Raw genomic sequence first — 13,602 nt, 5'->3', positions numbered from 1 at the left:
GTCACCATGACCAAGGAGCTGATTGTCGACATTAGGAAAGGAAAATAAAAGGTGTATAATCCAGTATGATCATTGGGACTCAATCAGAGACTCATTTAAGGACTCTTACTTTGCTCCTTATTTATTTCTGCATTTGCACTCAGTTTGTTTACATTTCTTTCTTATGTTAACATTTTAAATTTAGACATGGGCAGCACAGTAACAGGGCCTTACATCCCATGACCCTATGCCACCCAGTTATCCCAATTAACGTATGTTTTTGTACGGGGACAGGAAACCAGAGCACCCAGAGGAAACCAGTGCAGACACTGGGAGAACGTACAGACAGTGGCGGATTCAAACCCCAGTTGCTGGTGCTATAACAGTGTTTCGCTAACTGTGCTCCTCTTTATTGACTTTCCTTTTTGTTTACATTTCTTTCTTCTGAGTACAATTTACAGCTACCTGTGTTTAGAAATTCTGCCTAGCGCGCAGGCAAAAGAATCTCAGGTTTGTATGTGATGTCATCTATGCATTCTGACAATAATTTTGAAGTTTTATATTTTAAATTTAGACATGCAACATGGTAACAGGGATGAGCTAATTTTACAATTATCTAATTTTATTTGCTAAATTATACCTCCAGCTAATGATGTTACATGAGTTTCCCAATAGAACAACTTCAGTAGCTCATGCATCATTTTTCCCCTAACCTCACCATATTATCCCTCACTATTAGTGTCAAGAAAATGGTAATTTTGGGACTTTGTTGGGGCTTTGTTCATGATCAGGCTCTCCAATAGTACAGTGACAACAGTTAAAGTTATGCCACCTTTGGACCATTGTGACAGGCTTAATGAAGAATGATATATGTACATGAGAAAAGCAGCTAACAGCTGTGCCTGATGAACAAAATAAGCATAGAATAATGGCAAGCTGACCCTTACAACCAAGATGCTGACGTTTAGGCCCAAAAAGAAGTCAAAGGCTTCAGCCTTAAATGTCCCCAGCAATTGTGTTTGACAACAATTAGAAAGAAAATGTTTCCAATATATCAGTCCTCTCAAAAGTAGTTACCAAGCATCATGGGACTCGTCAAGCAAGATGGATCTTGCTGGCCTGACCATTATGCACAGGATAAAAGATGGATGCATTCCCATGGATATACCATAGAGGGAAGTGCTCAAGCCAAAAAAAAACTCATTTTTAAAGATGTTAATAAAAGGGTATGAAAGCATTTAACATTGGTTCTTAGATAACATCTGTTGATGGAAGTTCAGAATCATTTCAGCCCTTAACTGCAGTTTTGTTAATCTGATACCTAAATTAATCTGATACCTAGGTTAAGTTAGGAATAGCTGGCTGATAGAACTGGATTCAACTTCACACTGTTATACCCTTAATCATGAGAGTAATATTTATTGGATAAACAATGAGTAATTTCCAACTTACCTTTTGTAAATTTTTTTAAATGCCGTACGTTTTCAATTATCCGAAACGCTCAGGACTGGACGTGTACCAGCTAACTGCATTTTCTGGATATCTGAGAAATGCCTTTAAGCTGCCCAGTTTAAGCAGCAGAATATTTGTCTCAGCCTTCACTGATTCCGACACCTCCCCACTGCTGTTGTGGAACCTGCCTGGGGACCTGAGGTCCACGCTTCATTCCCAGACACCTCCTTACCATCGTCGCCGATCCTGCCCAGGAGCCCAAGGCCCCTGCTCCGATCCCCGATACCTCCCCACCGCTTCACGAAAAAGTGCCTGGGAACCCGAGGTCCCCACTCGTATCCCCAACACCTCCTCACTGCCATCACCAATCCTGCCTGGGATCCCGAGGTCCCCGCTCCGATTCCAGCCCAGTAGCATCAGCGTAAAACAATAACGTAGAGCAAGGGAAGGTTTTTCAAGCATGAAATAAAGTTTAATTCTTACCTTGAGTACATTTGAGAACACGACTGCTCCGTGGGATTCAAAATGGCACTAAAAGCGCGTCAGAGTCCCACTTGAGCACGGTTGTTTTCAAAAAAATTAAACTTTTTTCAACTTGTGACTCATGTCACCAATGAAAATGATTGCAGATAACTGAGAATTTTGGTAAAGTGGTTTTGGATAATCGAAATATACTGTACTTGACGTTGATCATAATAGTTCAGAAAATGAAGTTGTCTGTACTCTTTTTGCTTGTGAAATTTTCACCTGTGACTTGTAAGAAAAGCTTCTCAGCAAAAAGTGATGCAAGTTGCCTAGTTTTATGTTTTATTCTTTGCTTGTTAGGATAACTGCTATTTCCATGGCTACTAAACTCTCTGACATGCAACTTGGAGACTCTGTGGAAATTAGTCGACTCATTTCTAAGAAAGAGATTAAACAAACCAGGTAAATCATACTTGAACAATCAGGTTGGTTTCAGAACACTAACTCTAAGGAAACTGTTTTATTAATAGTAATTACGAACCTGAATTTTAAGTTGAAAGACATTACATACTACAAACCATATTTTGATTTAGTGGTCTATATTTTCAGAGTGAGGAGTTAATTTTGCATGTAATTCAATGTTTTCTGTGTTTGATATGTGATTGTAATGAACTTTATTGCTCTTAAATAAATACAGTTTGAAAACTTATTGGGTTAAGTCATTAAAATGTAATGCAAAGGGCAGGATGTCTATCCAGTACAGTGTAATTAAATTGTTACTTTTCCGTGCAGATTAGAATGCGATCAAGAATGTGCAACTCTGGAAAGAAACAGGTCTGTTCTGAAACATTACAAATTCAGTCTGTGTATTCAAAATAACAAATGTTGTGATTCTTGTGGATCAAAGCTTAGCTTGATTTCTGGATTTTCAGCCTGCATATCAGAAGAAAAAAAATCTCTTGCAACAAATTTACATGGAATGAATCAAGTGCAAATGGTTCAGAAAATATTTGACAGGCTAGTTTTCAAAACTCTAGCAAGAAAAATGTCAAAGGAAAGAGATATCACTGTTACATAAATTTTGAGATAACATAAACAAAATGTTCAAACCATAATTGTTATGTTGCTGCTTGTCTAAGATGAGAGGGCAGAAAATGCAGTTTGCGATTGGTAAAGTGCAAACTAAAAGTTATGAGATACTTCGCAGTCATGAACATTTAAGAAAACTGCAAAGTATGTTTATTAATCAGAGATAGCTTGGGAGTTCTAGATACAATTGGGTATCAAGCTGACCAGATTGAAATATTGGAGAGATTGACCTCATGGAGTGAGTGAGTCTTTTCTTGTCCTCGATTGTTTTTATTAAGGGAAAAAAGGCAACAAATTTTTAATCGATTCCATCTAAAATGTTAACAATTCCTTTCCCTCCTCAGATGCTGGTTGACTCCGATTTCCTCTAGAAAAAACACATTAAATGCTGGAGAATTTCAGCAGGTCACACAGCATTGAAAGGAAATTAAGGGTTACCAAAGTTTTGGGTCTGAGCCCTTTGCACAGACCTGAATAAAAAGGTGGGGTGGGGGTGGGGGTGGGAGAGGAAAAGGAGGAATAGGCAAGAGCAGCAGTACAGGCTAACAAGGAATGTATCATGGGTGATACAGGTGGTGGTCAAAAGAGAAATAAAGCTGAGAAGTGAGAGGGGGTTAGTTCTCTGATAGGAAAGGCAAGAGGGTTGGGAGCAGGAGGAAAGAAGAACAGGATAGGGAAAGAGGTACTCGGGGAAGGGGTTGAACAAAAATTGGAAGTAGATGTTAATGCTGTCTGATTAGAGGGTGCCCAGATGGATTATGTATAATGTGTTATTCCTCCAATTTGTAAGTAGCCATAGTTTGGCAGTGTATGAGACACATCAAAGTGGGAATGGTATATGGGACTAAAATGTTGGCTGATGGGTGGCCCTTGCTATTGCAGCAGACAGAGCCAAGGTGCTCATTGAAACATCTCCCAGTCTATATCCAGTCTCACCAATATTAAGAAGGTCACATTGGGAGCACCACATGCAGTAAATCTCGCTTGCAGATTCACAAGAGAAATGTTGCTTCACTTGGAAGAACTGTTTGGGCCTCTGTATCGTGGTGAGGAAAGAGATGTGAACGCGTTTGTAGCATTTCTTGCAGTCACAGGGATAGACACTGAAGGGTGATTAGTGAGAAGGGATTAATGGACAAGTGAGTCCTGGAGCACCTTTGTTCTGTCCACTGCAGTAACAGGGACTTCCCACTGGCCAACCATTTTAATTCCATACACCATTCCCACACCAACATGTCTATTTATGGGCTCGTAAATTTTCAAACTGAGGCTACCCACATATTGAGGAACAACACTTTATGATGAACACTCTTTAACCAGATGGCATTAATACTGATTTCTCTAATTTTCATTAAATCCTTACCGGTCTCTCCTTTCCCTATCCCTCTGTCTCCTTTTTTCCAGCTCCCCATTCCCTTCCCTTTCCTATCAAAGAGCTGCCCTTCCTCCTATCTATTTCAATGCAAGGAGTATTGTAGGAAAAGTAGAGGAGCTTAGATCATGGATTGGAACATGGAATTATGACATTGTGGCCATTCATGAAACTAGGTTGCAGGAGGGGCAGGACTGGCAGCTCAATGTTCCTGGCTTCCATTGCTTTACATGCAATAGAATTGGGGTGGGGGGGGGGAATGAAAGGGGAGGAGTGGCATTGCTCATCAGGGAAAATATCGCTGTGATGCTCAGGCAGGACAGACTGAGGCTATATGGGTGGAGCTGAGGAATGGGAAAGGTATGACAATACTCATGGGGTTGTATTACAGACCGCCTAATAGTCAGCAAGAATTGGAGGAGCAAATTTGTAGAGAGATAGTCAGCGGCAGGAAACATAAAGTTGTGATAGTAGGAGATTTTAACTTTCCACATATTGACTGGGACTCCCAAACTGGAAAAGGGCTGGATGGCCTGGAGTTTGTCAAATGTGTTCTGGAAAGTTTTCTAAACCAATATATAGAGGTACCAGCTAAAGAGGGCAATACTGGATCTCCTATTAGGGAAGGAGACAAGACAGGTGACAGAAGTATGTTTAGGGAAACATTTTGGATCCAATGATCATAATGCCATTAGTTTCAAGTTAATTATGGAGAAGGATAGGTCTGAGCCTCAGGTTCAGAATCTAAATTGGAGAAAGGCTGAATTTGAGGAAATGAGAAAGGATTTAGAGTGCATGGATGTTTTGCAGCAAGAATCTGCGAGTTAAGTGGGGGGTCTTCAAAGGTGAAATTTTGAAAGTGCAGGTTACCTGGAAAGTTGATAAAGGAAAGGCTGTGGATGATGTCTATGTGGCCTTTGACAAAGACCCACATAGGAGGTTGGTCAGGAAGGTTCAAACGCTGGGTTTTCATGGTGAAGTACTGAACTGGATTTGACAGTGGCTGGACGGGAGAAGCCAGAGAGTAGTGGTGGATCATTGCTTATCAGATTGGAGGCCTGTGACTAGTGGTGTCCCTCAGAGATCGGTGCTGAGACCATTGTTGTTTGTCATCCATATCAGTGATCTGGATGATAATGTTGTAAATTGGATTAGTAAATTTGCAGATGACACTAAGATTGGAGGCGTTGTGGGCAGTGAAGAAGGTTTTCAAACCTTGCAGAGGGATCTGGACCTGCTGGAAAAATGGGCTGAAAAATGGCAGATGGAATTTAATGCAGACGTGTGAAGTGTTGCATCTTGGAAGGTCAAACCAAGAAAGGACATACACGATAAATGGTAGGGCACTGAGGAGTGCGGTAGAATAGAGGGATCTGGGAATACAGTACATTATTCCCTGAAAGTGACATTGCATGTGGATAGAGAGCTTTTGGCATGTTTGACTTCATAAATCAAAGAATTGAGTACTGGAATTGGAATGTTACGTTAAAATTTTATAATACACTGGTGAGGCCAAATTTGGAGTATTGTGCCCTGTTTTGGTCACCTAACTACAGGAAGGATATCAATAAGATAGAGAGAGTGCAGGGAACTACTAGGATGTTGTGCGGACTTCAGGGACTGAGTTACAGGGACTGAGTTACAGGGAAAGGTTAAAGACTTTAGGACTTTATTTCCTGGAGTGTAGGAGAATAAGAGGAGATTTAATAGAGGTATTTAAAATTTTAAATATAGATGGGCTTTTTTCATTGCGGGTGGGTGAGATTCAAACAAGAGGTCGTTGGTTTAGGGTGAAAGGGGAAAAATTTAGGGGAAACATGAGGAGCAAGTTCTTCAGAGTGGTGGGGGTGTGGAATGAGCTTCTAGCTGATGTGGAAGATGTGGGCTCTATTTTAACATTCAAGGGAAATTTGGACAGGTATATGGATTGGATGATAATGTTGTAAATTGGAGGCCTATGAACTGAGTGCAGGTCAGTGGGATAAGGCAAGAAAAACTGGTTTAGCACAGACGAGGGACCGAAGTGGCTTGTTTCTGTCCTGTAGTGTTCTACTGTTCGGTCATTCCTCATAATTTTTTTTCTCATCTACCCTCCCATCCTATGATCTCATTAACCTATGCTCTTTCCTCTGCCCTTAACTCCCTCCCCCTACTTTTTTTATTTAGGCTCTAGTCTGTTTTTTGCTCATACTTTGAAGGGTTCAGGCCCAAAACATTGGTTACCCTTTACTTCCTATTGTTGCTCCATGAACTGCTGAGTTTCTCCAACAGTTTTGGCTATTGCATTCAACCCAGCATCTAAAGACTTGTTTGAATTCCTCCAGCATTTTTTTAAATTGGAAATGGATATTTGATAATTGGTGCAGATTTGGTGGGTAGATGATCCATTTTCTGTATCTTATTCTATTAATCAGGGATACAAGTTGGCCCGGATACCTGAAGGACAGCCCTGCTTTTCTTTGTGCACTTGCAGAGAGATATAATCTGTAAAATGGTACCTTTGCCAGTGCATCTCTCTCAACATTACAGTCAGTATTATGTGCTTGTGTTTGTGGATAGTAGCTAATTTACAGATTTAAAGCAAGATTGTTGTCATTAAGCTATAAAATCACCTAACAGTTACTGACCAGGTACATTGAATAAGGATTATGAGTACAAGAACATTCCTTTGTACAGTTTGCATTAATATTTCAGTTACTCATCTGTTACCAGTTCCATTTTGTTGCTGCGCATGACACCATGTAATGTTTATCTTTTTCAGACGGGTAGCAGATGCTTTGAATATTAACCCTGCCTCAGATCCATTTCATATTCGCAGTTTAGGATCCAAATACAGTGACAGTCTAAAAGAAGATGCAAGGTGGGCAGAGTTTGATTATCTGCATTGAAATTAAGAATGGACATGCAAGAACCAGTGTAAAATTTATATCTGGACGTATGAAATCCTGGCTATTAAATAGAAAGGTTAATATGTCTATAGTTACCTTATTAACAAGTTAAACAATATACTGTTTGACAACTGAGTTTCTGTCGCACATTTGTTCATTGCACTTGACCCCAGCATCTCCAGATTTCTTGCTTAACACTTAGTTAAATATGTAATTTTCATGGCTCAGAATGGAAAAAATGCTGGCATTACACAGATAACCTGGCAAGAGAACTGATGGATTTTTTTTAATGAAACTCCTCACAGAATTCTGAAGAATCTCTGAACAATTTGTTTTCAAATGTTTATGAATGTTTTCTGTTTTCCATTAGATTTGCATCTTTTTTTCCCTTTGTATCTTTTTAAGATGTTTATAGACCATAATATACTGGAGCAGAATTAGGCCATTTGGCCTGTCAACTTTGCCCCAGCATTCTACCATGGTTAATTTACTATCCTTTTCAACCCCATTCTCTTGCCTTGCCCCATAACCCTTGATTTTCTTCCCAATCAAGAATGCACCTACCTCCGACTTGGGTCTGAGTAACATTGTCTGCAGTAATGAATTCCACACAATCATCATCTTCTGCGTAAAGAAATAACTCTCATCTCTGTCCCAAAAGGACATTTTTGTATTCTGAGGCTGTCACCTCTGGTCCCAGACACTCCCACCATGGGAAACATCTTTTGCATGTCCACACATTCCAGGCCTAAAGTATTCAATAGGTTTCATTGAGTTCAACCCTCCACCCTATTCTAAACTTTGTTCCTTCCACCATAATGCATGTTCATACACTTCTCTACACTGTATTCCATCTGCCATTTCTTTGTCTAATCTTCTAACCTATCTTTCTGCAGACTCAGTGCTTCTTAACACTACCTACCCCTCCTCCTATCTTTGTATTATCTGCAAACTTAGCTACAAAGCCAACAATCTGATATCCAAATCATTGAAATATAACATGATAATCAGTTTCATCACCAAGCTCTGGAACACCACTGGTACCACCAGCCAGTAAAGGTCTCATATCTGGAGTTAATCAGGAAAATATGCAGATACAGGGGTTGGGTGCAATACACAAAAGTGCTGGAGAAAATCAGCAGGTCATGTAGCATCTATAAAAAGTAAAGGGTAACCAACATTTTGGGTCTGAGCCATTCAACAAGGTTTGAACAAAAATCAGATGGGTGCCTGAATAAAGCTGTGGTGGGAGGAAGGGTTAAGGGGAGGAGTATAGGCAAACAGGTAAGAGGGCACAGGTAGATAGATATAGGTAAGAGGGTAGAAGAAAGAAAAAACTGAGAGGTGATGGAGAGGGTAGCTCTATGAATGGAGATGAAAGGGTAGGGTACGGGGATCTGGAGGAAAGGAGAGGGATAGGGGCAGAACGAATGTACCCCCCAGTCTGTGTCCAATCTCTCTGATGTAGTGGAGACCAGTACGGGAGCACCAGATACAGTAGACGACCCCTGCAGATTCACAAGTAAAATTTTGCTTCACTTTGAAGGTGTGTTTGGGGCCCTGAATGGTGGTGAGGGCGAAGCTAAGGGTGCAAGAGTAGCAGTTCTTACAATCACAGTGAAGGTACCAAGGGGGTAATTAGTAGGAAGCGATGTGGTACTCCTGGAGAGAGTGGTCCCTGCAGAAAACTGAGAGGGGAAGGGTAAATGTGTCTGGTCGTGGGATCACATTGCAGGTGGGAGAATATGTTTGTGGAGGCTAGTGAGGCAGTAGGTGAGGAATCCTGTTCTTGTGTCATGGAGTGGGGGAGTCAGAGCATATGTGGGGAAAAAAAGATGCGGATAAGGACTGTGTGGACAGAAGTAGAGGGGAAGTCAAGATTTTGGAAGGAGGACATCTTGGATGTGGTGAAATTGAAGACCTCATTCTGGGAGCAGATTCTAAAGGACAGTATCCTTACAGGAGACAGGGTATGAAGAGGTGTCTCCTGCCAGTTAGCCAATCTTTTATCCATGCTAATATTTTTCCTTTAATATCATGGGCTCTTATCTTGCTAAGCAGCCTCATCTTGTCAAAGATCTTCTGAAAATCCAAGAAAACAAAGTTCACTGACTTGTTTGTCCTTCCTGTTATTTCCTTAAAGAAATCCAACAAGTTTGTCAGGTAAGATTTTCCCTTAAGAAAATCATGTTGACTGGCTTATTTTACTATGTGAATTGAAGTACTCCAAAATCTTATCCTATCTTGCATTCAATGTCACCAAAATCAAGGAGCTGATTGTTGACTGCAGGAAGAGAAATCAAGAGGTATACAATCCAGTGATCATTGTGGGATCAGAGGTGGACAGAGTGAGCAAATTTAATTTTTTGGGAGTCAGTATCTTGGAGGATATTTCTGAGACCCAACCCATTAATGGCATCATGAAGAATGCACGTTAACTCCTCTAGCTCCTCAGGAGTTTGCAAAAATTTGGCATGACACCAGAAACGCTGGCAAATTTCTACAGATGTGTGGTGGAAAGAGTGCTGACCGGCTGCATCACGGTCTGGTATGGGAATACAAATACCCCTGAGCGTAAAGCCCAGGACATTAGAAGCAAAGCCCTCCCCACGATCGAGAATATTTACAGGGAATGCTGCTGTCAGAGATCCACACCACCCAGCACACACTCTATTCTCGCTGCTGCAATCAGGAAAGATGTATAGGTGCCACAAGACTCACACCACCAGGTTCAGGAACAGCTGCTACCCTTCCACCATCAGACTCCTCAACAACAAACTCAATCAGGGACTAATTTTCTGTATTGCAGTTTGTTTACAGTCATCTGTTTATAGTTCTTTATTTGTTTACATGTGTATGTTGAGTACAGTCTTTTTTGTACTACCAATAAGTGGTAATTCTGCTTCACCCGCAGGAAAAAGAACCTCAGGGTCATATGCGAAGTCATGTATGTACTCTTGACGATAAATCTGAAATCTGAATTAGGTTAACCATCTTGTATGTCCTTTGCCTCCCTTCTTAAAGAATAGAGTGACATTTTCAATTTTCCAGTCCTCCATAACTATTTCAGAATCTCATGATTCTCAGAAGATCACTTTTAAGAACCCTGTGGTGTAGTCCATCTGGTCCAGGTAATTTCTTCTCTTCAGACTTTTCACCTCAACACTTTCTCCTTGATAATAGTAACTATACCCACTTCTGCCCCTTGACATTCGATCTGCTGGCAACTTCCACTGCAAAAACTTAATACAAAATACTTATTGAGTTCGTCTGCCATTTCCTTGCCCCCATTACTATCTTCCTAGCATCAAGGTGGTCCTATGTCCACTGTGCCTCTCTTTTGTTCTTTATATATCTGAAAACACTTTTCTCATCCTTTTTATGTTGCTGGCTAGCTTATTTTTGCATTTTATCTTTTCTCTCCTTATTTCTCTTTTAGTTGCCTTCACTTAAAAAATAGAATGAGGCTTTGGGGTACTTTGAGGCACAATGTAAAATAAGCCAGTCAACATGATTTTCTTAAGGGGAAATCTTTCCTGATGAACCTGTTGGAAATAATTTTGTCATCTGAAGAGAGAAATTAGACTGTTTTCTTGTTCTATATTTATCACTGAAAGATTTTGAGAAAAGCTCCCAATACAAGTTGTGAATTACATTAGTCCCCACCTTATCCACGTGTGATATGTTCCAAGACTGACAGTGAATAGTACCGAACCCTATACCATATATTCTATGTTTTTTTTCCTATACCTACATCTATGATAGTTTTATTTATAAATTAGGCACAATAAGAGATTAACAACAATTACATAATAAAATAGAACAATTATAAACAATATTTTTTAAAAAGGGTTACTTGAACACAAACACTGTGATACCGCGACAGTCGATCTGAATACTATCTGTACTGTATTTTCGGACCATGGGTAGCTGAAACTGCAGATAAGGGGGGGGGGGGGGATCCACTATACTAAGATTGATAAACGTAATTATTTTTACATCTTCATGTTGGAATCCACTATGCTTATTGGTGATTTTAATGAAATGGTGAATGATATTTGGTGTGATCAGGAGTGGAATGCACAAACTCAGAATAGTTCATTAAAATCTATTTAATATATGCATGGCGTAAACAATTAGTAATCTGAGATATTTATTAACGTGTGCTCATCATGTCTGTTTTCTTCCTGACTGAAGGAAAGATTTAAAGTTTGTGACTGAAGTGGAAGAAGAAATTAAAGCTCTTGTGGAAGCTGTCAATAAGGTTAGAGTCCTAAAGTTCTAGAGGAGTGGTTCTCAACCTTTTTCTTTCCACTCTATGATTAGAAAAGGATTACTTAAGATGGTATGTGAATGGAAAGAAAAAGTTTTAAAACTACTGTTTTAATTGTACCTAATTGACTTGTTATGTGCATTGTTCCTTAACTCCAAAGGAAATGGGTCAATGACAGTTTTTCTCAAGCAAAATATTTTAATAACAATTGGGTCTCAACCTTCCCTTCCCACTAACATACCACCTTAAGCAATCCCTTGCTAATCACAGCCCACGAATGGCATAGGGATTACTTAAAGTGTTTTGCGAATGGAAAGAAAAAGGTTGAGAACCTCTATTCTAGAGCATGGTTATGGGCCCTTCAGCTCATCCTGTCCATACTGACCAAGTTCCATTTGTCTGCATTCCTCTAAACCACACATGTCAAACTCAAGCCCGCGGGCCAAATTTGGCCCATGATATAATTATATTTGGCCCGCAAGATCATATCAAATATGTATTAGAGCTGGCCCGCTGGCCACCGCGCCAGTATAGCGCATGCACAGCTAATACTACAAATCCCAGAATGCTTTGCAAATGTGTTGGTGCCGGCCCGTCAGCCCGCTAATCGCCCCCACCTCCTCTCTTTACTTTCATTAGCATCTGCGACCTGTCGCCCAACTCACATGTAATAAACCCCTTACGGAAAATGGCCAAACGAAAGACAGAAAACAGGACCTTTCAAGACAGGTGGGAGGCAGACTATATGTTCATCGTTTTAAAAGACAAACCTGTTTGTCCTGTGTGTGGAGCCAGCGTGTCTGTAGTTAAAGAATATAACATACGACGACACTATGAAACGAAACACCAGGACAGGTATAAGGATTTTTTTTTTTAAACTTTATTTAAAATGTTATGACATGAATAAAATAAAAATTACATTTAAAGAAATAATAAAAAATAAGATATTAAAATTAGAATACTACATCATTAAACTACACAAATTAACCCCCCAATAATTATAACACAACATTAATCATCTAATTTAAAATTAGTCCAACCCTCCCCCCCAAATAAAGAGTGAAGAATTAATTAACAATATTGTAAATAAAATAGAAAAAACCCCACTTACAAAAAAAGGATAAAATTTAACAACAAAAATTACTAACAACAAAAAAAAATATCAATACTATTCGCTGTCAGTCTTGGAACATATCAATACTAAAATAATACCCTTAAACATATATTTAAATTAAATATAATACATGTATTTAACAAATGAAATCCACTTTAAAACTAAGTTCAAATATTAAAATCATATATCAACCACATATCTGTTATTCAAAAAAATCATAATAATACATAAATACAGAATTTCCATTAATACCAAGTTTCCTTTATAATTCATCGAGAGAACAAAAACATCCCTTAGAAAAACAATAAGATAAACTTTTTATTCCCTTCCCCTCCCCTTATAGAAAAAAAAGAAAAAAGTTCAAACTCTTATAAAATTCTCCATATTCTTTATTTATAACATCTTCAAAATTCTCTATCAAAATTAATTTAATTTTATTAAACTCTTCTCCCTCAATGTATTTGTACTTAATTTTCTTCTTTTTCTTCTTATCACCTTTCCCCTCATCTTCCTCTTCATCTAATTCAACATCCTCAATTTTTGACTTATTATCTTCTGTGACATCATCCTCTTAAAAAAGAAAGAAAAAAGAGAAACCCCCCCCCCCCAAAAAAGAGAAAAAAAAGGAGAGAAAATAAAAAACCTCCAGGTATAAGGATCTGAACGAGAAGCAAAAGCTCCAGAAGGTGGAGGAGATGAAAAGAAGTCTGGTTTTACAGCAAACTTTATTTTATATTTTATTTCTCATTTGTTAATGCTTCTTCTGGAAAGAGTTTAACCAAAACTATTATTAAACATTTATTTTAATAAGAAAAAGTTTAACATTACATATGTTGAAAGAAGAGAAAACATGCAGATGTTGTTGAAAATTTTCAATAAATATTTCGTTTGGCCCACGACTTAGTCCAAGTTTTTAATTTTGGCCCTCTGTGAATTTGAGTTTGACACCCCTGCTCTCAACCTTTCTAAA

General features: G+C 39.0%; 1 protein-coding gene across 6 annotated transcripts in view; it reads left to right on the top strand.

The window, feature by feature from the left end:
* nfx1 (nuclear transcription factor, X-box binding 1) overlaps positions 1–13,602 on the top strand; it is a 105,375-nt gene that overhangs the window by 81,479 nt on the left and 10,294 nt on the right. Inside the window, exons 18-23 of one of the 6 annotated variants that reach the window (XR_011349894.1) lie at positions 2,257–2,358; positions 2,689–2,730; positions 7,119–7,217; positions 9,389–9,408; positions 10,160–10,192; positions 11,443–11,509. Coding sequence is in view for 4 of the 6 variants with exons in the window: in XM_069913624.1 (XP_069769725.1) it covers positions 2,257–2,358; positions 2,689–2,730; positions 7,119–7,217; positions 10,160–10,192; positions 11,443–11,509 (343 nt within the window). In the remaining 2 variants the exon portion in view is untranslated. Of the gene's footprint in view, positions 1–2,256; positions 2,359–2,688; positions 2,731–7,118; positions 7,218–9,306; positions 9,409–9,515; positions 9,545–10,159; positions 10,193–11,442; positions 11,510–13,602 lie in introns of those variants that run through there. The other 5 variants (XR_011349895.1, XM_069913624.1, XM_069913626.1 and 2 more) reach the window with 5 other exon arrangements.

Source organism: Narcine bancroftii, chromosome 1 (genome assembly GCF_036971445.1).
Source record: "Narcine bancroftii isolate sNarBan1 chromosome 1, sNarBan1.hap1, whole genome shotgun sequence".
In the NCBI taxonomy this organism is placed as follows: domain Eukaryota; kingdom Metazoa; phylum Chordata; class Chondrichthyes; order Torpediniformes; family Narcinidae; genus Narcine; species Narcine bancroftii.
Note: the sequence above shows the minus strand (reverse complement) of the source record. Positions and strands in the feature narration are given on the sequence as shown.